At 39.4% G+C, this 22,808-nt stretch overlaps 1 protein-coding gene across 12 annotated transcripts in view; it reads right to left on the bottom strand.

The window, feature by feature from the left end:
- Positions 1-22,808, bottom strand: part of LPP (LIM domain containing preferred translocation partner in lipoma) — a 719,231-nt gene that overhangs the window by 122,232 nt on the left and 574,191 nt on the right. For all 12 annotated transcript variants that reach the window (XM_070466247.1, XM_070466252.1, XM_070466251.1 and 9 more), the window contains one exon: positions 2,475-2,644. In XM_070466247.1, the coding sequence (XP_070322348.1) occupies positions 2,475-2,644 (170 nt within the window). The remainder of the gene's footprint in view (positions 1-2,474; positions 2,645-22,808) is intronic.

Here is a 22,808-nt window from a genome sequence, read left to right on the forward strand (position 1 = left end):
CCAAGGCTGAAGGAAACACATCCTCAAGAACCAATGAACTGCTATGCCTGAAACGGAGACAGAAACCTTTGTCTACCAGAGTAAAAGCCCTTATTAGCCAGCTTAGACTTTCTTCAGTTTTACTACACACTCAGGAGAGTAGGCAAAGCATTTAAAAATGGGAGAGGGTTATGTCTGAGATTTCTCAAGCATGATGCATCTCACTGCACACGTTAGGTGCTCACTTTCAAAGGTGCTAAATAGGCCAGAAATTTTATCAAAATTAATTTCAGAGCAATACTCATCCCACTACTGTTCCCTGAGCCAGCCAAGTGTGCTTTACAAGAATTGCCACATTTCACATTCATAAGTCTTGGGAAAAAATCCTGCAATCATCACCATTATATATGAGAAAACAGGCTTAAAATGATCAAGTAACTTTCCCTAAGAGGAGACAAAGTTTTAAGTGATGTAACCAGATTCAAACCCATGTTCTTCATACTGTGTTATACTGTTTCCCAATATTGTCCATGTGATTCCTAGCTAGGAAGAGATGAAAACTGAAGGAGGCAGCCACGGGAGCATCAGCTAAGTAATGAGAATCAACAGTGCACTCTAAAAAAAAAGGGTGAAAAACAGACAAAAGAACTAAAAAAAAAAACACAGTATTCTGTGGTCACTTAGTGTATGGACAAACAGCCATAGATGCTTCTGGAAGCTCTGCTGACATTGCCAAAGAGACCACTGCAATAAATAATTTCACTGTGGTCCTAGATCATTGTGAATGACAATCCACACCCCTTATTTACAGGGGATTTTGTGATTTTTTTCTTTCAACAGAGGTTTTTAAGAGTGATATTTTAAACATTCTTATTTCTTATAGATGTAAATTTTTGTTCACTAGACTTTTTCTGATATGTAATTGTTCCTTCCAAATCAATGGGACATCACTGTGTTTGTATTTATATTCTGAATAAACTAAAGCCTTATTGTGTCTGCACTGAATATGAGATTAGTGTGAACCACTGAAGTTAATCTCCGCTCTGACACTAATAAAATGACAGAAGTCATTTTCTTCCTCTCTGTAGTCTCACTTCTAAAGAGACGAGTTAGACAAATGATCTTAAGTTTTTTTTCCAGCTCCGACATTGTGTGGCACTATAATGATGCTATATGTGACTAAGTTGCCTTTAGGGAGGAAAATGAGATAAAATTGAACTGGAGAGATGCAAAACAATATTTCATCTTGCAAGATCTTAATCTCAAAAAGACTTCAGATCTGTGCTACAGATTCCAGGGCTGCAATGAGTTAGGGCTGTCAGATTATGGGAAAATCCCAATGAGGCCAGAAACTTCTGCAGTAAACTTGAACCCCAGGGCTCCGCCAAGCTATGTATCTTCCAATACGTTGCACCCGAGGTTTCTCTTATGTTGAAATGCTGTGGGGGCTGAGGGCCAAATCATGCCTCTTGTGTGGGTTTGCAAAAAAGCACTACTTTTTCCGCTGATAAGCATTCAACAGAGAGATAAAATCATGTAGAAGGATCGCAAGGAAATTTACTTTAGATTTTAAAAGTTTATGTTCATTTACCAAACTGCTCTATCAGAAGACAGCTTAATGTGTAGATTTAAGTAGCCTGGCAAACAGCTAAGATAATGGGACAACAAGTATTTTATAGTCACTCAACTATGTTATTAAATTATAATTGTGAATTTAAAAAAGGAAACAGCACAACTATTTTCCTTTAAGGTACCCTAAAATATCAATAGTTTATCTAATTGCATCACTGAAAATTTGCTGGGTGTGACAGGTAAAGGGCTTCCCTGGTGGCTCAGTGTTAAAGAATCCACCTGCTAATGCAGGAGACATGGGTTTGATTCCTGGGTCGGGAAGATACCCTAGAGAAGGAAATGAGGAAAGGGCAACCCGCTCTAGTATTCTTGCCTGGGAAGACCCCATGGACGGAGGAGCCTGGTGGGGCTTCAGTCCATGGAGTCCCAAAAGAGTCAGATACAACTTAGTGGCTAAATAACAATGACAAGTAAGAGAAATTCTGGGTAGAAAGAAGGTGATTCAAGCGACCTAGGAGTTTGAAAGAGTACTTACAATTCCCAAGGCCCTGCAACATGTTTATCTACAAATATGACATCAGATATAGAGTGAGGCTTAATAATAAGAGGTGTGACTCTGTTACTTGGGAAACCTGATACTTCAAGGGGGAACGTGTTAGCTTGTACATACGTGCTTGTAAGCCCCAGGGCACTGATCTTCCTGGTAGACCACTAACTGTATGGTAGCCCCAGCCAATGCACCTTTTGACCACAAATGAATAAGGGACATAGGGATAAAAATTAAGATATGCCAATCTATACACTAGCACATTTTGAAATCTAATCAGAAGCAAAGACCTGAGGCTACATTTGATCTGGAGTGATCGATATTTTGCCATAGAAGTCCTTCTAGTAAATTACCCGAGGACCAAATCTGAACTTACGATGTAGCAGGGCTCGCAGTAGGCTTTCTTCTCCACCGCGTAGAAGGGCTGCCCTCGGAGCTTGTTGTTACAGATGATGCAGGTAAAACAATCCACGTGGAAGACCTGATCCATAGCAGTGCATCCTGTCCCTTCCCCAACTACGTTTTCCCCACAGCGAGCACAGCGGCCTGAAAGAAAAAAGGGATTGGCAGTAAAGAACACCTTTAGTTCTAAAGAGGACTGCATGGGGGACACACTACATTTGTCAAGTCAACAGCAGCAACAGGGTCACCGCCACTGCCATCATCATCAGGGTCACAGTGACTGTGGCAGCCACCAGGAGGCCAGCGCTGTGGGGATTTTACAATCAGCTGAGAGCTGACTCTCGTAGACAAGGTCCCCTGGGAAGTGACCAAGTAGAACTCAGGTCTTCTGATGTGGAGGCCAGCGCTCTGCCTCTGATTTGACACAGAAACACAAGAGGAACTCGACTCAGGATGGCGGGAGTGGAAAGCACAGAATTCTTTCTCCTTGGAGCTACTATGAGGAGCTACCAGTTAGACTGTGAGCAAACTGGGTCCAAACTCAAACTTCAGCTCCTTCTACAAAAGCCTGGGTTGCAAAGCCTCTGCGTCCAGTCCTTAGTGACAGGCAGACAAGAAAAAAAAAAAAGTAGTGTCTTTTATTTCCAGACAGTACTGATTGTTTTTTCTCATGTTGAGCTGGAATGCTTCCTCATTGTTACCCAATAGTCCCAGTTCTGTCTTTTAAGGCCTGAAGAAATACGTCTCATTTCTTACATTTGACACCCTTTAATATATTACAACTCAGCGTTGCCTCTAAATCTGTTTACAGTTTGAATATCCCTTAATCATGCAACAGTTCCACAGACTGTAGGGTTCTGAGACCCTTATGGTCTTGATTGTCATTGTCCAGCCCAGTGTTCTGTAAATTTTCAGCATTATTACATTGATTCCTGGGGCTCCTGACCACATACAGACATGTGTTCAGCTTGAAAAAAAAGCTTCATTAAGTTTTTAATGAGAACATTAAAATGTAATTTCAAAAAAAAAATTATGTCATTGAAAGGCATTGTGCTGGCTACAGTCTATATCCATAACTGGCTTCATTTTGGGAATCTTAACCCAGAGGCCACAGTCACATTCATTTTCCCCTTCTTATTCTTTATGTCTATGAAGGGAAGAAGTCTCAACAGGTTATTACAAGTTCACTGGAAATGTCAGCAAGAATCGACAGACTTTTACAAATAAACTTTAGCAAACCTAGTGCTTTTCTAGGTGCTTTATGTATATTAACTTATTTCATATTCACAACAATTTATATGGCAAGTACAACTGCTATTCTTATCTTACAGATGAGGGAACTGGGTTACAAAAGTGGGTAACTACCTTCTAACCCAAGCAGTCTAACTTCGGCGTTGAAGGTCCTAACCATTCTGCAGTCTTGCCTCTGCTTAGTTCTGTGCTTCAGGATCACACACAGAGCTGACACTATGGATAAACCTCTTACTAAAGGCTGCTTTCAGTGCTCCATCACATTGGATGACTACCATTTAACACCGAAAAGGGATGGGGGTTAAATATTTCAACTCAGGAGAGAAGAGTCAAAGGTGTTTCTAATTCCTTCTGGTTGCGTTGGTCCTGGGAAGTATTTCTTCATATATTTTGTTCCAGAATTTGAATGCCTCTCTAAAGTATAGTCCAAACTATAGAACATTTCCCCACTAAAGAATAGACCCAACTATAGAACATTTTCCTCCTAAAGAATAAGAAATATTAAATGTTGAAAAAAATGTCAAACTTTTCAGCACATGATATTTTTTTGAAGTCTTGATATCATATTTTTGACATCTGATATACTTTAATAAACTGTGTAGCTTGATTTACAAATTTATATCCAAGTGTGAACTTGTATCTGTTTTTATTATAAGATGTATAACCTAAGAAAATACTTTAAAATTTTAGACTGTCATTCCCTTCAGTAACAAAGCTAGGACTACCATATGGCACCACTGTTGCAATTATTCAGGGAAAAAAAAAAAACTCAACTGGTTTACTAGAAAGTTCACTATACTATGTTTGAAAAGGATGTTAAAAGTCTTGAGACTTTATGCCACTATCTGATAATATTTCATTACAAAGAACATACTGGAAATTGTAGGTGAATGGATCACCAATCCATAAAATATAATTTAAAAAATTACATCATAATCACAGCTTTCAAAAATTTTTTTCTCGACTGCTTGTGCAAAGTAATCACATTTACTCCAGTGTATATAGATTCATTCCCAGTATTTATACTGGCATCATGTTCACTAACACATTTTTAATATTTATCTGAACTGATCTTTATGGTATTATCTTTACGACTATTTTTTCCACTTTAAAAGGATCACTCAAATAACTGATCCAGTCTGGAAAAGTAAACAAATAGTATAATGAAATAATAATAATCCTTTTAAAATGTAGGTTTAGCAGCAGCAGAAAAAAAATACTAATAATATGAAAATACTGTGAGCTGAATGGCACTGTTAGTGAACATCAGTTAAACACCACCAATCCATACAGGTTTCGTGGTACATATGTAATCATTAAGAATGTGATGATTCATTAAAAGCATATTGGATTCCTGTGAATATTATACTTTTACATTTTATATTCATTAAATGCAAGTCAACAAAATAATTATTTACTACTCTTTCCTTTTCTAGACACCAAACTGGACTTCTTGAGACTCCATCAGGGACTACCAGTGATCTGTAGACCACACTTTGGAAAAAAATTTGTTCTGGCCAAATGTTATTGACTATTGGTCATGGTGGTCGATGAGGCAGGTAGAGGTAGCAATTATGATTCCAGAGCATGGTTGCCCAAAGTGTCAAATCTGGAATCCAAAGGCCTGAGTTTACATGGTTTATGGAGAGTTTGAGAGCTACCCATGAGGATCTAGGGGAAAATCTCAATCACTGATTAATGGGAAAGGTCAGAACAGAGCCCTGAAGGTCAGGATGAAGGTCAGATAAGGTTTGGAATTCTCACTTCCTTAGCTATTCACTTTTTGTCCAGTTCTATAATCTTTATGCTGTAGAAGGAAATGACAACCCACTCCAGTATTCTTGTCTGGAGAATCCCATGGATAGAGGAACCTGGCAGGCGACAGTTCACAGGGTCACAAAGAGTTGGACATGACTGAAGCGACTTAGCACACAACACAAAATCTGTATGATACCTGGAAAGGAACTGGACCACGTCACTGCCTTTCACATTAATTGTGAGACTATATACATCCTACAATCACATGACAAAATGTGGCGTCATCTGAAAAAGTGCTTTGGAGATGTGGAAGGAACACTACACCTGAGAGGGCTCAGGAAAGGTTTTGTGGAGAAAGAGGCGTTTAAGTCCAACCTTAAAGGATGGAATTGTGACAAGTAGGGATGGAAGGGAAAAAACATTCTAGTTTTTCCACAAGAGGGGATGAGTGGCTAGGCTTCCTGGATCCAAAACCTCTGCAGTGGCTGGGTGGCAGGACAGCAAGGTTTTGTCGTTGCAGCTATGAAAGCAGATGGACTGTGCTCACAAGGAACAGTCTTTTCCTTTATATTTTGGAGAATATTCTTCCAGAGCGGGTCAGGCTAATATGCTAGACCCAGACATGACCAGCACGGCTGCCTCCTGTACTTTTCCTATTCTTGGGAGAAATCAGGGACACCAGGCTGGAGGGCAGTCAGTCTGGCACCTTTAAAATCACAGGCACAGAAAAAGAGCGAAGAACAAAAATTAAAAATAGCCCCACACATCAGCAGGACAGAAAAGGTGCCCGAATGTTCCCTTTTTGCATTAACAAAAATTTACAAACTATGCCTTTTACGGAGGCATTCACAATGGAAAGAAAGTCGCTCCTAGAGGGGCTGGTGCTACACATCATTAAAAGCATCTCATGATCTTGCTGCCCATCTTAGAGAGAAGTATCTCAGTGCTTTTAAAGGAGAAAAACCAGGGGAATGGTACCAGACTTGGAGGCATCAGAGCATGAAGGGAAACATAATTGATTAGGGGCCAATGGGAAGTTAAGGGTCAAGATCAGACCCAAGGCTGGAGACAGGAGCTTATTGGCAAAGATCAGCATAGTAACCTAATGGTATAGGGTTAGACAGCCTGGGGAGAATTTTGTCAGTGAACTGAGATGCCTGAACTAATAAAAACATGTCCCTGTATTTTTATTTGTTGTACATATGGCTTTAAATCTACCATGGAGCCAGTCAGGGATTCTTATCACCGCTCCCTCTTCATCTCCCTTACCCTAGCAACTATCACAATCTCTGCAAAATCTCTGAAATGCTTCTTTTCCCTCACATGTCTGCTGACCACATTGGGCTTATCATTTTTCATGGGCCATTGCAATGAATTCTTGATTGTTCTGTTCTCTCTGATTTAGTCCCTCTTACAAATGTAAAGAGGGCTTCCCTGGTGGCTAAACAGCAAAGAATCTGCTTGCCAATCTAAGTTTGATCCCTGGACCAGGAAGACACCCTGAAGAAGGAAATGGCAACACATTCCAGCATTCTGGCCTGGGAAATCCCATGGATAGGGTAGCCTGGTGAGCTATAGCCCATGGGATCGCTAAAGCAACTAAACATGCTAATGCCTTAGCAACTAAACAACAACAGCGAATGGAAAGGCTTTATGGTAGTCTTGTCACTTGAGCAGAATTGCAAAGACCCTGATGTTGGGAAAGATTGAAGGCAGGAGGAGAAGGGGACGACAGAGGATGAGATGGTTGGATGGCATCACCGACTCAATGGACATGAGTTTGGGTAAACTCCGGGAGTTGGTGATGGACAGGGGGGCCTGGCGTGCTGCGGTTCATGGCGTCACAAACAGTCAGACATGACTGAGTGACTGAACTGAACTGAACTGAACCACTTGAGCTAAGTCTAGAAGTTTAGTTTTTGAAAAAGTTATTTTAGGAATGGCATGGGTACAGAATGACATTACAGGCAAATCTAGTTAAACTAGGGAGGTAAACTAGTGGGATCTGGATTTTCCTTTTTAATGGTTTCAGCTTTCTCTTCTTGTCATGTGAATTTATTTCCTGCCCAATATGAAAATACAATTTCATTTTAAAATGATGTACTTGTGATAAGTACAGAATTAATACAGTAGATCATAGACCACCTTCTGCAAACCCTGCTTGTTTCTGAGGTGAGACCAAAAATATCCACAGTAGTTTTGAGAGTTGGTGCCATGGCAAAAGAAGTTAACATACTCCCAAATTGAAGCCTTATTCAACATCAAAAGTGCTGGGACTTCCCTGGCAGTCCAGTGGTTAAGATTCCACTTCTACTTCACGGGGGGAGGTTTTGATCCTGGGCTTGGAAACTATTAGTAAGATACTGCATGCCATGTGGCACTCCCAAAAAGAATAAATAAAAAATTTAAAAAGAAATAAGTAAACTAGTATATTTATGCAGACATGAAGCCAAGTCACATTTGTCTTCATATCATTCTTGCTAACTGACTTAGAATTTTCAGGCATAAGCAAAATTAATATTCCATTTTAAAATATTATAATGAAACTCTACATGCCAATTGTGTGATGTATCAGCTTTCATACTAAGTACCTTCTAAAATACATTCTGAACAAAGTCCTGTTCCAAAAGTTGAATCAATAAGGTTATACCAGGGTAGTGAAATGATAGCAAGTTATTTCTAGAAAAAAAGCTTGCTTCATTTTACCCTCTGTGCACCCACTGGAGTTATCCTCCTAAAGTACAGCTTCTGTTAAACCTATTCAGAAGTTATCTCCCACTGAAGGTACAAAAAGATCGTAGAACAAGTTTGTACTCTTCGTGTGACAGGTCCATATGCCATTCACTGAAGGTTCTAGGATGATGGCACCTTCTATCCAGCACAGCTTTTACTTTATGGAGCCATGTAGTACCAATGCATGCAATAATAGACAACCTGTTTTTGTAAACCGCTTAAGTCCTAGGACAGCCCTTGTCCTAAGACTGCTTAAGTTTTGCAAACTACTTAAGTCCTAGTCTTAACCTTGATAGTATGTTGAAATAATCTGGAGAATTAAAAACAAAAAACATTGATGTCTGAGTCCTAGCTCCAGAGATTCTGATTTCCTGGGTCTGTGTTGGGATGTCTTAGGACTGGACTTTTTAAAAGCTCTTCAGGTGAATACAATGTTCAGACAAGTCATGCTACTGTTCCAAGGGGTGTATGGTTTTATATTGCTCGTCAGGATAACAGCTGATAGCTATTGCCCAAACACTTCATCTGCATGCAAGACAGTTAGGGGACAGACTGTTAACCATGAGTTGGCTGAAAAAATAAAAGAAATCTCTGTGGCATCATAATATATCTTACTTTTCATGAACAACAGTAATTTCCCTAATGCTGTCTATTTATGTCTTAGACTGACTGAAGACTTTTCAGTGGCTTTCCATCCATTGATAACATACATGAAGAGAATCAGCTAAGTTACCATAAAATAATTTGCCAGCATTAAGCCAGAGAAAGCAATTCACATGTATTAAATACAAGCCCAACTATAGAACAGGCTTCTTTTGTTCTGCAAATACATTTAACATATGGCACTGCTATATGGCCTTAGAAAATACAAAGAATGTCAACCAATAGCCATTTAAGGTGTGATATCACATTCTGTACATCATACAGCAAACTGAGATTTACTATTTTTTTGGACTCTACTTTTAAATAATGTACTAATATCCAGTCTCCTATTGTCAGGGCTATTTAGCTCCGTGAATCCTGAAATCATTATCATGTATTAAAAGCTGGACTGAGGACACATCTGACTTTGTCACTGCTTGTATATAAATAATTATACTACTTCACTGTTATTGCTTAAATGGTCCTTGCAGAGACAGCTTGCAGATTCGATGGGCACATGGATGGGAAGGAGAAGCAGAGGGCTGATGGCTATTCTCTCTTTCTCTTCCCTGTTCTCTCTCTCTCTCATACACACACATGCATAGACAACAGGAAAAGGAGCAATGACTAGAATAGTACTAGAACCAGTGGTAAATATATAAAGCTTTTGGAAGGAAACACAATAAAAAGCATTTTAGTACAAAACAAGAAGTTAAGCTAAGTAACAAGAAAACAAAATAGGTTCCCCAAATTCATCAGAAAGAATGGTTCGGGAATGGGTGAACGAAGGCCTGGGTAACAAATCGGATGAGATGGAGAACCTGGTGACTTACTGGTAAAAGTCATTACTGGGTCTAACCATGAGGGGATTTGTTTACAGATACGTATTTGCTTGGGCTTCACTGGGAGCTCAGCTGGTAAAGAATTCACCTGCAATGCAGGAGACCCCGGTTCGACTCCTGGATCGGGAAGATCCGCTGGAGAAGGGATAGGCTACTCACTTCAGTATTCCTGGGCTTCCCTGGTGGCTCAGCTGGTAAAAACATCTGCCTGTGATGTAGGAGACCTGGGTTTGATCCCTGGGTTGAGAAGATCCCCTGGAGAGGGGAAAGACTACCCACTCCAGTAATCTGGCCAGGAGAATCCCATGGACTGTACAGTCCATGTGGTCGCTAAAGTCAGACATGACTGAGCAACTTTCACTTTCACATATTTGCTTAGGTTGAACCTTCAGGTAAGGAGGTAAATTGGGAGAGGGAGTCCCACCTAGGGCTGCAAAAGCAAGCATGTTTCACTAAAATGAATATACTGCACTGCAAAGAAGCATAACAAAGACATAAAAGAAAATGACTGTATTTTGTCCTCTGGGGCAGACACTGCCTTAAGTAAACTACATGCATTATCTCAGTGCCATCAACCTTTCTTTATTCTTATTTTATAGATAAGAAACCAGGGGTTAAGTCACTTGGTCAAGGTTTCAAAGGTAGAAATGAGGTAAGGCTGGGATGGGAATCAGATCAGACTTCTAAAGCCCGTCTTTTTAACCAGAACATGGTTTTCCAGGAACAGACTGCATTATTCAATCATAACTGTGATGTTTTCAGCATTGCTGAGGAGCAGGATCTATTCCCACTCTCAGGGAAAAAAGAGCCAGTAGAGAATCACTTTTCCAATCCCTCAAGTCTCAGGAGAGCTCAGCGTCAGGATTGGCTACACATGCGGAAATCAGTACAGGTAAGGATCCTTCAGAAAAGAGCCTGAAATGCTGAACCTCAAAATCTGGCTTCCCACCAGGTACATTTTTAAAATAATACACACAGCCATACTCCACACTTAGACACATTCTGGTTCATTTGGTCTGGAGTGGGGACTGAAATCATGATGCTAATGTGCAGAGGGGTTGGCGAACTTTGTCTTAAAGGAAACCACGTGTTCATGTGTTCCACAAAGCGGAGTTTATCCTAGAGTATTCTTAGAAAGTGGTGATGTTTGGGACCAAAGTCCTGGCCCTCAGGAGCTACATCCTAGGAAACTGCAGAGGGAGTGAGTTGGCCACCAGCCACCCTGGTTCTAAACTTCACTAAACTAATATGCATAGGCACGGTGGGAAGGACAATCACTTTCTGACAACAACTTCCAGTCTCAGGAGGAGCAGCACAAACATAAATGAAAACCAGACAACACAACAAAAGCAAAAACAAAAAAAAACACTGCTTTGCAATTTGGGATACAATACATGGTACCCTTTGAACAAAATTAGTATAAAGGCATAGTATAAAGGCAATCAGACAGAACTGCAAGTCTTGCCTTGTTACTCACAAGTAACAAGTTGTTACCTAACAACTTGGGAGCCTTGGGAGTAACAAGCTGGGAGCCTAAACAAGTTTCCTAAATTCTCTGAGCCTGAAGTCCCTTGTTTTTAAAATAGGTAGTTGTGTCAGTTATCCAGTTATTCATTCAACCCATCAACATTTTCTGAGTTTCTATTGTGTTCTAAGTCCCGTGACAGTGGTAACCTTTACTCAGCCTCTATAAAAAGGAATGGAGAAACAACAAGGTCCTACTGTATAGCAGAGAGAACTGTACTCAGCATCCTGTGATAAATCATGCTGGCAAAGAATGTAATATATACATAAATATACTATAAATGTGTGTGTGTGTGTGTGTGTGTGTGTGTGTGTGTAGAGAGAGAGAGCTGAATCATTGTTGTATAGCAGAAATTAACACAACATTGTAACTCAACTACACATCAATTAAACAAATTTTCAAAAAAGGTCATGGCAATGACTGCCTTGACTATCTGGTCACCAAGTTCAAGGACAGGAACAGCTACAAAGTGCCACGTACAGGCCTTGCTTCTTTCTCCCTCAAACTACAGGAGGCAGAGAACAACTTAAAATGAAGAGGACCAGAGGCAGATGCTCTGGATCCTCCTCTGAAGATAGTGGTCCATGTGGGGGTAAGAGGCAGTTGCATCTGTGAGGCAGTTATAAGATATTTACCAGTATGGTACTAGTATAATTTAGTGCTAGAAATTCACTGCCAAACTTGAAAAAATTTGTGGACCCCAGAATGATGATAATCATCCAGATTTATTCAGCACTTATTTGCCAAGCACTGTTTTAAAGATTTAAATATTTTATCTCAAGTAATCCTTCCAACACCCTCATGATATAGGTCCTCCCATTATGTTCATTAGAGTGTAAGAGATGGCTGCCTAGGGAGATTAGGTAGCTTGTCCAAGGCCACAGAGCTAACTATTGAATCTGGAACTGAGACCCAATCAATCTGGACTTAAAACCCACTAAACCCCTCCTCTAACCTGGCTTTTGGCTTTAGAATTTGAAAATTCTGGCCTGGTAGATGCAAGCTTGCACAAAAAATTCCTAATAGGAATATTAGTATCTATTTTGGCTAAAGCATTATTTCAAGTTAATTTTTACACATAGGCATTTTCATATTCTGATTATTAATTTTAATCTATTGTTATATATTTAAAATTCATTTCATGATTGATCTGTTAACAGGAAAAAAAAATCAGTATTTACTAGTACAGTTAGAAAACTGTGACTGCAATGATTATTTCTGACTTAACGATTAAAATGTGCTCTATGGTATCTACCGTGAGAATCTGCATTTCCCTCAGGCTCTACTCAAAGCTAAAAAACCTTTAAGTGTGTGTTGTGTTACTTTGCAGTTTTATAGGTGGAAAATCTGCATATGTATTTTTGGTTATTTAAGAGCAAATCGACCAATAAGTGTTCCTGAAGCTATTGTATTTCAATATCTAACAACAGTCATAATATTCTCTTTGCAATATTATTAAATAACAAACACTCCTTATATTTATATATGGGTTTATAATTGTAAATGTACTTACTCAGTGCTACCAAAAAGAGCAAAGTGAACCCTATAATTAAGGCTACTTCTCTTAGATTTCCAGTATATGAAGATTGAAAGAAATCCTGCAAGCTCACATAAAACTTCATCATTTCCATGTTCTTAGTTGAATCTTGTAATAATAAAGGCCAGAGAAGACAATTATCTTCTTTTAACAAGTTAACCTAGGAATAATGTTGTGCATGACTTGACAGGTACATAACAGAGCTGGAATTTAACCCCACTTCATCTAACCGCAAGTCCTAGTGATCTTGCTAGCCCACATAACCTGCAAGCCTGGTAATGAGCCTAGAGATGGGTGATATTTTCACCTGATACTATGTCCCAGGGAAGCCATGCAGTCTTACTTGGGGGTTTTGGATTTTCTACTTAGTGCTGAAATGCTCATTATACATTGTTAAAGGATTTTAAAAATCCTAAAATGTATAGTATGTGAAAACTTAGAAACCATTCAGTCCAACCTCATTTACAGATGAAAAAGCAAAGGCTCAGACAGAGGGAGTGCCTTGATTAAGATCCTACAGCAAATCAACAGCAAAGGTGAGACCTGAATCCAGGCCTCCAGGCTCTCAGCATAGGGCACTTGTTTACTGTTGTTCAGTTGCTAAGTCCTGTCCATTCTTTGTGACCCCATGGACTGTAGCCCTCTAGGCTCCACTGTCCATGGGAATTCTCCAGGCAAGAATACTGGACTGGGTAACCATTTCCTTCTCCAGGAGATCTTCCTGACCTAGGAACTGAACCTGAGGTTCCTGGATTCTTTACCACTGAGCTATCAGGGAACGTGCACTTATATTGCATGAAATTATTTCCCAGTGGCTGCATCAAATATTAGTTTCTTTCCACTAGTAGGTGCTGTGGCCTGAGCATAAGGTAAAGTTTCACTGTAAATAAAATGTGGTGTCCACAAGGATGATTCCAGAACAAGGGTAATGCCATTACCCTCTGAACTAGCACAACCGTTCCACTTGTGTCTGAAACACCTGTTATACTTTGGATTTGGACATCTGAATGCTCTGAAAATGGGGAAAAAAGCAGCAGCAGGATGTGGGGTGCCGGGTTCTGCAGAGGTACCATTTGATAAAAGAAGGTCAGTTTCTGGTTCCTGTTTAAACAAAGCTGGTCTGAATCCATCTGTCCACTGGAGTCAATGTATTCAATATTCACTTGATTGGCTTCCACTTTTATTTTATTTGTTAATATTAGGCCAAAAACCATTTGAGTGAAATAAGTGGCAGGTTTGTGGTCAGCAGAACTGAGTTCTAGTCCTGGTTCTACTATTTGTCTGTGACTTTGGGCAAGCAACTCAGTGACTCAAAGTGTTACTGGGAGTAACACTATATCACTGTAAAAGAAATTTTGTTATAAATATTAATGCAAATCACCTGCCCAATATAGCATAAAATATTTATATATCTGGGGCTTGTATCTGGGGATCGTATTTTGAGGAATTCCTATGCAAAACTAGAAGATGGAATGCAGTATTGGATGTGAGTAGATAGATTTTGAGGAGCTAAGCTTCTTGGAAATGTTGGCTGTGCCATTTATCTTCCCAGTGGAGTGGGCATAGGGATGCCATGAATATTTGACACATGACGCTACATCAGAGCTCAGAGGGAGACCAAGGCGCTAAGTCTTAGATCTTCAGCCCATTTTTGCCCTTGTGTGTCTGTAAAATCCTCGCTGCTAAACTGCAGTAGGCTTGGATTCCATCTCTAGCGCTTGCATAGCAACACTGAGCTCTCTGGGCACTGAAGTGGCGTGTATGCATACACACAGTATGTGAAAACATGCAAGGTTGAAAGCGATTAGTGCATTACTCTTAGGTAATACTTCCATCAAGATTACGCTCCTGGAAAAATTCCTCTGTCTCAAAAAGCTTGCACAATTGTCTGCTATCACTTGCCCAAAATGTTTGGGATAAAAATGGTGTCAAATTTAAGGAAACACACTTCTCAACTTTCTTTGTTAACATCTGAATAAAACATGAGAAGGTTCCTACTTTACCCCTCTCCTCTTTCATTCAGAGAACAAGTCCCTTCACAACCTCACTTTGTGTGAGAGAGGAAATAGTCACCCTTCTTTGCCACCTTCAAAATGGTACAATCACTGGGCTTAAAGGTAGAAAAGCTTACACTCCATTCTAATAAATCCCACTGGCCATCATCATTTCTGAGGTGCAGCACAATATTTTATAAAAAGAACAAAGCAAAACACAGGATTAATCTCAAAAATATACAAGCAACTCCTGCAGCTCAATTCCAGAAAAATAAATGACCCAATCAAAAAATGGGCCAAAGAACTCAACAGACATTTCTCCAAAGAAGACATACAGATGGATAACAAACACATGAAAAGATGCTCAACATCACTCATTACCAGAGAAATGCAAATCAAAACCACAATGAGGTACCATTACACGCCAGTCAGAATGGCTGCTATCCAAAAGTCTACAAGCAATAAATGCTGGAGAGGGTGTGGAGAAAAGGGAACCCTTTTACACTGTTGGGGGGAATGCAAACTAGTACAGCCGCTATGGAGAACAGTGTGGAGATTTCTTAAAAAACTGGAAATAGAACTGCCATATGACCCAGCAATCCCACTTCTGGGCATACACACCAAGGAAATCAGATCTGAAAGAGACACGTGCACCCCAATGTTCATCGCAGCACTGTTTATAATAGCCAGGACATAGAAGCAACCTAGATGCTCATCAGCAGACGAATGGATGAGGAAGCTGTGGTACATATACACCATGGAATATTACTCAGCCATTAAAAAGAATTCATTTGAATCAGTTCTAATGAGATGGATGAAACTGGAGCCCATTATACAGAGCGAAGTAAGCCAGAAAGATAAAGACCATTACAGCATACTAACAAATACATATGGAATTTAGAAAGATGGTAACGATAACCCTATATGCAAAACAGAAAAAGAGACTCAGATGTATAGAACAGACTTGTGGACTCTGGGAGAAGGCGAGGGTGGGATGTTTCAAGAGAACAGCATTGAAACATGTATACTATCTAGGGTGAAACAGATAACCAGCCCAGGTTGGTACATGAGACAAGTGCTCGGGCCTGGTGCACTGGGAAGACCCAGAGGGATCGGGTGGAGAGGGAGGTGGGAGGGGGGACTGGGATGGGGAATACATGTAAATCCATGGCTAATTCATTTCAATGTATAACAAAAACTACTGTAATGATGTAAAGTAATTAGCCTCCAACTAATAAAAATAAATGGAAAAAAAAAAGATGCTCAACATCACTCATTATCAGAGAAATGCAAATCAAAACCACAATGAGGTACCATTACACACCAGTCAGGATGGCTGCTATCCAAAAATCTACAAGCAATAAATGCTGGAGAGGGTGTGGAGAAAAGGGAACCCTCTTACACTGTTGGGGGGAATGCAAACTAGTACAGCCACTATGGAGAACAATGTGAAGATTTCTTAAAAAACTGGAAATAGAACTGCCATATGACTCATCAATCCCACTTCTGGGCATACACACCGAGGAAATCAGATCTGAAAGAGACATGTGCACCCCGATGTTCATCGCAGCACTATTTATAATAGCCAGGACATGGAAGCAACCTAGATGCCCATCAGCAGACGAATGGATGAGGAAGCTGTGGTACATATACACCATGGAATATTACTCAGCCACTAAAAAGAATTCATTTGAATCAGTTCTAATGAGATGGATGAAACTGGAGCCCATCATACAGAGTGAAGTAAGCCAGAAAGATAAAGACCAATACAGTATACTAACACATATATATGGAATTTAGAAAGATGGTAACGATAACCCTATATGCAAAACAGAAAAAGAGACACAGATGTACGGAACAGACTTTTGGACTCTGTGGGAGAAGGCGAGGGTGGGATGTTTCGAGAGAACAGCATTGAAACATGTATATTATCTAGGGTGAAACAGATCACCAGCCCAGGCTGGATGCATGAGACAAGTGCTCGGGCCTGGTGCACTGGGAAGACCCAGAGGGATCGGGTGGAGAGGGAGGTGGAAAGGGGGATTGGGATGGGGAATACATGTAAATCCATGGCTGATTCATGTCAATGTATGACAAAAACCACTACAATATTGTAAAGTGATTAGCCTCCAACTAATAAAAATAAATGGAAAAAAAATAAAATAAAATAAACACTCTGAACAATTGAAAAAAAAAAAAAAAGAACAAAGCAAGAAATCACGTGTCCATCTGGTAGAAGCTTATGGTCCTGTGAGACCATGGAAGAGCAGCACAAGAAAGGCACGGAAAGTTCTACAGGACGGGTTTCGTTGGGACCGAAAGAATGCGTTCATATGAGAGTCTGAGCAATAATGGAACATTTCCTTAATGGACCTGGGCTGAGGCATATATTGAATACTTTCCATCTCTTGTGATAAAATGAATACACTGAATCAAGTGATTGGAAGTGTTTTTCTAAACACCTTCCTAGTCTTCAGTTTTTCATTCTAAGATAAATTTTATAAGGTGAATATGCAAACTAAAGTTAGATTAAGTCTGCCTATCAATGATAAAATTTGGACAGCTTTTCAAGACCCCAAATTTGTTGAAAAAACTACAAAAGGTATAAACAAAACAAAACATAAGAAAACCAGGCAATAGGCATGTTTTGTTTATGTCAGCAGAGTATTTCTGGGTGATTCCTCTTGTAATAATGTGGTTTCCAGTTTTAGATTATCACATTCAGTAAACACTTAATTTTTATGGAATGACTAATACCCAAGCATCTAATATCTAGTGAGATAAGTCAAGGGCTCTCCCTTAGCAAGGCGAGTATAGGGAGATCCCAGACACCAAGTAAATCCATGGAAACTGCACAAAACCAGATAAGCTCAGTAGTGGGTTCTTGCATCAGCTCCTGTTTATGTACTTTTATTTGTAGTTCTATCTCGGGCAAGAGATACCACACAAGGGGAGTGCAAAGTTGAAGGTCTTTAGCAAAAATTTGGACTGTAAACACAGCTTGGCATTATCAGCATTCTGTTAAGTTCAAAGAAGAGAGAGTTACAACAAATACAGCTTGCTTTATTTCTGAAACAAAACTGTGCACATATTTGTGGCCATAATACTAATTAACCTGTAGATTGCTCCTTTCATCTAGTCAGTGTGTTTTTCTTCCCCCTGTTACAACATGTTGGGGTTATTTTTTTCCCATCTGGAGTATTCTCAAACTGTTCTCTTAGAGGCATTAGAGAGAAGAACAGTATATGAACAGACTAGAGAGACTGACTTGTACAATAAGATTAGAGAAGCTATATATGTCCATTTAACGAGGCTAAAGGATGACTAAGGAGTGCCATGATGATGGTCTATAAATATTTGAAAGGTGTAAATGCTGAGGAATAATTTAGCTTGGTCCAGGTGGTACAAATGGAAGCGATGGTATATCTTAAAGAAAAGGGAAGATCTCTATTAAATAAAAACGTTAAAATAAGTTGCTGTCCATGGGATACAGCGAAACTGGAACAGAAAAGCAGTTGAAAAACATTAGCATAAAAGTCATCTGAGTTAAATTCACCCATTCCAGTCCATTTTAGTTCACGGGCTTCTAAAACGCCGATGTTCACTTTTGCCATCTCCTGTTTGACCACTTCCAATTTACTTTGATTCATGGACCTAACATTCCAGGTTCCTATGCTATATTTCTCTTGACAGCATCGGACTTAACTTCCATCACCAGTCATATCTGCAACTGGGCGTTATATTTGCTTTGGCTCTGTCTCTTCATTCTTTCTAGAGTTATTTCTCCACACTTCTCCACTCTTCTGGAACAGATGAATTTAACTCAGATGACCATCATATCTACTACTGTGGGCAAGAATCCCTTAGAAGAAATGGAGTAGTCCTCATAGTCAATAAAAGAGTCTGAAATGCAGTTCTTTAGTGCCATCTCAAAAACAACAAAATGATCTCTGATAGTTTCTAAGGCAAACCATTCAATATCACAGTAATCCAAGTCTGTGCCCCGACCAGTAATGCTGAAGAAGCTAAAGATGAATGGTTCTATGAAGACCTTATAAGACCTTATAGAAATAATGCCCCCAAAAGATGTCCTTTTCATTATAGGGGACTGTAATGCAAACTAGGAAGTCAAAAGATACCTGGAATAACAGGCAAATTTGGCCTTGGAGAACAAAATGAAGCAGGGCAAAGGCTAACAGAGTTTTTCAAAGACAACACACTGGTCATAGCAAACACCCGCTTCCAACAACACAAGAGAAGCCTCTACACATGGACATCACCAGATGGCCAACACTGAAATCAGATTGATTATATTCTTTGCAGCCAAAGATGAAGAAGCTCTACACAGTCAGCAAAAATAAGACGGGGAGCTGACTGTGGCTCAGATCATGAACTCCTCATTGCCAACTTCAGACTTAAATTGAAGAAAGTAGGGAAAACCACTAGACCATTCAGGTATGACCTAAATCAAATCCCTTACAATTATACAGTGGAAGTGACAAATAGAGTCAAGGGATTAGATCTGATAGAGTACCTAAAGAGCTATGGATGGAGGTTTGTGACATTGTACAGGAGGCAGTGATCAAGACCATCCCCAGGAAAAAGAAATGCAAAAAGGCAAAATGGTTGTCTGAGGAGGGCTGACAAATAGTGGAGGAAAGAAGAGAAGTGAAATGAAAAGGAGAAAAGGAAAGATATACCCATATGAACGCACAGTTCCAAAGAATAGCATGGAGAGATAAGAAAGCCTTCCTAGTGATCAATGCAAAGAAATAGAGGAAAACAATGGAATGGGAAAGACTAGAGATCTCTTCAAGAAAATTAGAGATACCAAGGGAACATTTCATGCAAAGATGGGATCAATAAGGACAGAAATGGTAGGGACATAACAGAAGCAGAAGATATTAAAAAGAGGTGGCCACAATACACAGAAGATCTACACAAAAAAGACCTTCATGACCCAGATAACCATGACAATGTGATCACTCGCCTAGAGCCAGACATCCTGGAATGCAAAGTCAAGTGGGCCTTAGGAAGCTTCACTACCAACAAAGCTAGTGGAGGTGATGGAATTTCAGCTGAACTTTTTCAAATCCTAAAAGATGGTGCTCTGAAAGTGCTGCACTCAATATGCCAGCAAACATGGAAACTCAGCAGTGGCCACAGGACTGGAAAAGGTCAGTTTTCATTCCAATCCCAAAGAAAGGCAATGCCAAAGAATGTTCAAACTACCACACAATTGCACTCATCTCACATGCTAGCAAAGAAATGCTCAAAATTCTCCAAGCCAGGCTTCAACAGTACATGAATCATGACTTCCAAATGTTCAAGCTGGGTTTAGAAAAGGTAGGGGAACCAGAGAACAGATTGTCAACATCTGTTGGATCATCGAAAAAGCAAGAGAGTTCCAGAAAAACAACTGTTTCTGCGTTATTGACTATGCCAAAACCTTTGACTGTGTGGATCACAACAAACTGTTGAAACTTCTTAAAGAGATGGAATACCAGACCACCTTACCTGTCTTCTGAGAAATCTGTATGCAGGTTAGGAAGCAACAGTTAACCAGATGTGGAACAACAGACTTGTTCCAAATTGGGCAAGTAGTACATCAAAGCTGTATATTGTCACTTTGCTTATTTAACTTATATGCAGAGTACATCATACGAAATGCCATGCTAGATGAAGCACAAGCTGGAATCAAGATTGCTGGGAGAAATACTGACCTCAGATATGCAGATAACACCACCCTGATGGCAGAAAGAGAAGAAAAACTAAAGAGCCTCTTGATGAAAGTGAAAGAGGAGAGTGAGAAAGTTGGCTTAAAACTCAGCAATCAGAAAACTAAGATCATGGCATCAAGTCCCATCACTTCAAGGCAAATAGATGGGGAAACAGTGGAAACAGTGGCAGATTCTATTTTCTTGGGCTCCAAAATCATGGCAGATGGTGACTGCAGCCATGAAATTAAGACACTTACTCCTTGGAAGGAAAGTTATGACCAGCATATTAAAAAACAGAGACATTACTTTGCCAACAAAGGTCCGTCTCGTAAAGTCTATGGTTTTTCCAGTAGTCAGGTATGGATGTGAGAGTTGGATTACAAAGAAAGCTGTGCACCAAAGAATTGATGCATTTGAACTGTGGTGCTGGAGAAGACTCTTGAGAGTCCCGTGGACTGCAAGGAGATCCAACCAGTGCATCCTAAAGAGATCAGTTCTGAGTGTTCATTGGAAGGACTGATGTTGAGGCTGTAACTCCAATACTTTGGCCACCTGATACGAAGAGCTGACTCATTGGAAAAGACCCTGATGCTGGGAAAGATTGAGGGCAGGAGAAGGGGATGACAGAGGATGAGATGGTTGGATGGCATCACTGACTCAATGGAGATGAGTTTGAATAAACTTGGGAGTTAGTGATGGACAGGGAGGCTTGGCATGCTGTGGTCCATGGGGTCGCGAAGAATCGAACACCACTGAGAGACTGAACTGACTAAACTGAAAATGATGACATTACGAACAAGGATCTATCAGACACAAAGCCAACATGCCTCATTCAAATATGTCTTGTTTGTATTTTTAAAAAGGTAAAAAAAGTGTTTTCTTACTTATTAAAATAAACTTTATTGACATATAATTTACATGTAATAAATGAACCCATTTAAAATATGCATTTTGAAAAATTTTAGGAAATTCATAGGGTTGTAACTATCACCATAATCACATCTTAAAATATTTCCATTACCCCCAAAATTTCCCTTGTGTTTCATAAGAGTTAATCCTCTCCCTTAACTTCAGGAAAGTATTCACTGTTCTCCGTAGATTAAACTTGCCTTTTTTATGATTTCATAGAAACTGAATTATACAGTAGACACTTTTGGGGGAAGTGACAGGTCTGACTTATTTCACCCAGCAAAGTTTGTGAAATTTACCCATGTTGTTGTACTTATTGGTGGTTCATTTCCTTATTACCGATGGGTAGCATTCATTCTAACTATAGCACAATTTGTCCTTGGATCTGATGGGTATTGCAGTTGTTTCCAGATTTTAGCTATTGCAAATAAAGCTGCTATGAATTTTTGTGTACAAGTTTTCATTTCCTTTGGATCAATATATAGAAGGAAACATGCTTGATTATATGGTAAATGTGTGTTTAACTTCTTAAGACATTACCAAAGTGTTTTCCAAAGTAGTTGTACCATTTTATATCCTCACCAGAAATGTAAGACAGTTCAAGTTGTTCCATCTATTAGTTAACACCTTGCAACATCATTCCTTCAAATCTTAGCCATTCTAATCAACTTGTAGAGGTACCTCATATTTTAATATGTACTTCTCTGAAGACTAAAGACTTAGAACACTTTGTATTTGCTTATTGGTTTTCTACATTTTATTTCAATAAGTATGTTCAAATATTTTGCCAATTTTTAATTCAATTATTTGCCTTCAAGTAGTAAGAGTTCTTTCTTATTACTACTTTGAACACAATTACTTTGTCAGATACACATATATCTCATTTACTTTCTCCCAGTATATGGTGTATCATTTCATTAAAAATTCACTGAGTTAATACTAGTTTATAAAATTATATAAGTTTCATGTGTAGAACATTATATTTCTACATTTGTATAGCATACAGAATGCTTACCACCGAAAATTTACTGCTGGTCACAAGAAGGGTAAAATCATACAGTATTTGTCTTTCTCTGACTTATTTCACTCAACATAACACCCTTTAGGTCCATCCATACCACTGCAAATGGCAAGATTTCACTCTTTTTATGGCTGAGTAATATTCCATTCTCCTTTTTTTTAAATCCATTTATCAATCAATGCATCTAGGTTGCTTCCATATCTTGGCTCTTATAAATAACACTTCAATGAACATTAGAGTGTATAATTCTTTTTGACTTAGTGTGTTTGTTTCCTATGATTAAACACTCAAATGGAATTGCTGGATTGTATGGGAGTTCTATTTTTAATTTTTTGAGGAAACTCCATAGTGTTTCCCGTAAGTGGCTGTTCCAATT

This window comes from Odocoileus virginianus, chromosome 4 (genome assembly GCF_023699985.2).
Source record: "Odocoileus virginianus isolate 20LAN1187 ecotype Illinois chromosome 4, Ovbor_1.2, whole genome shotgun sequence".
NCBI lineage: Eukaryota > Metazoa > Chordata > Mammalia > Artiodactyla > Cervidae > Odocoileus > Odocoileus virginianus.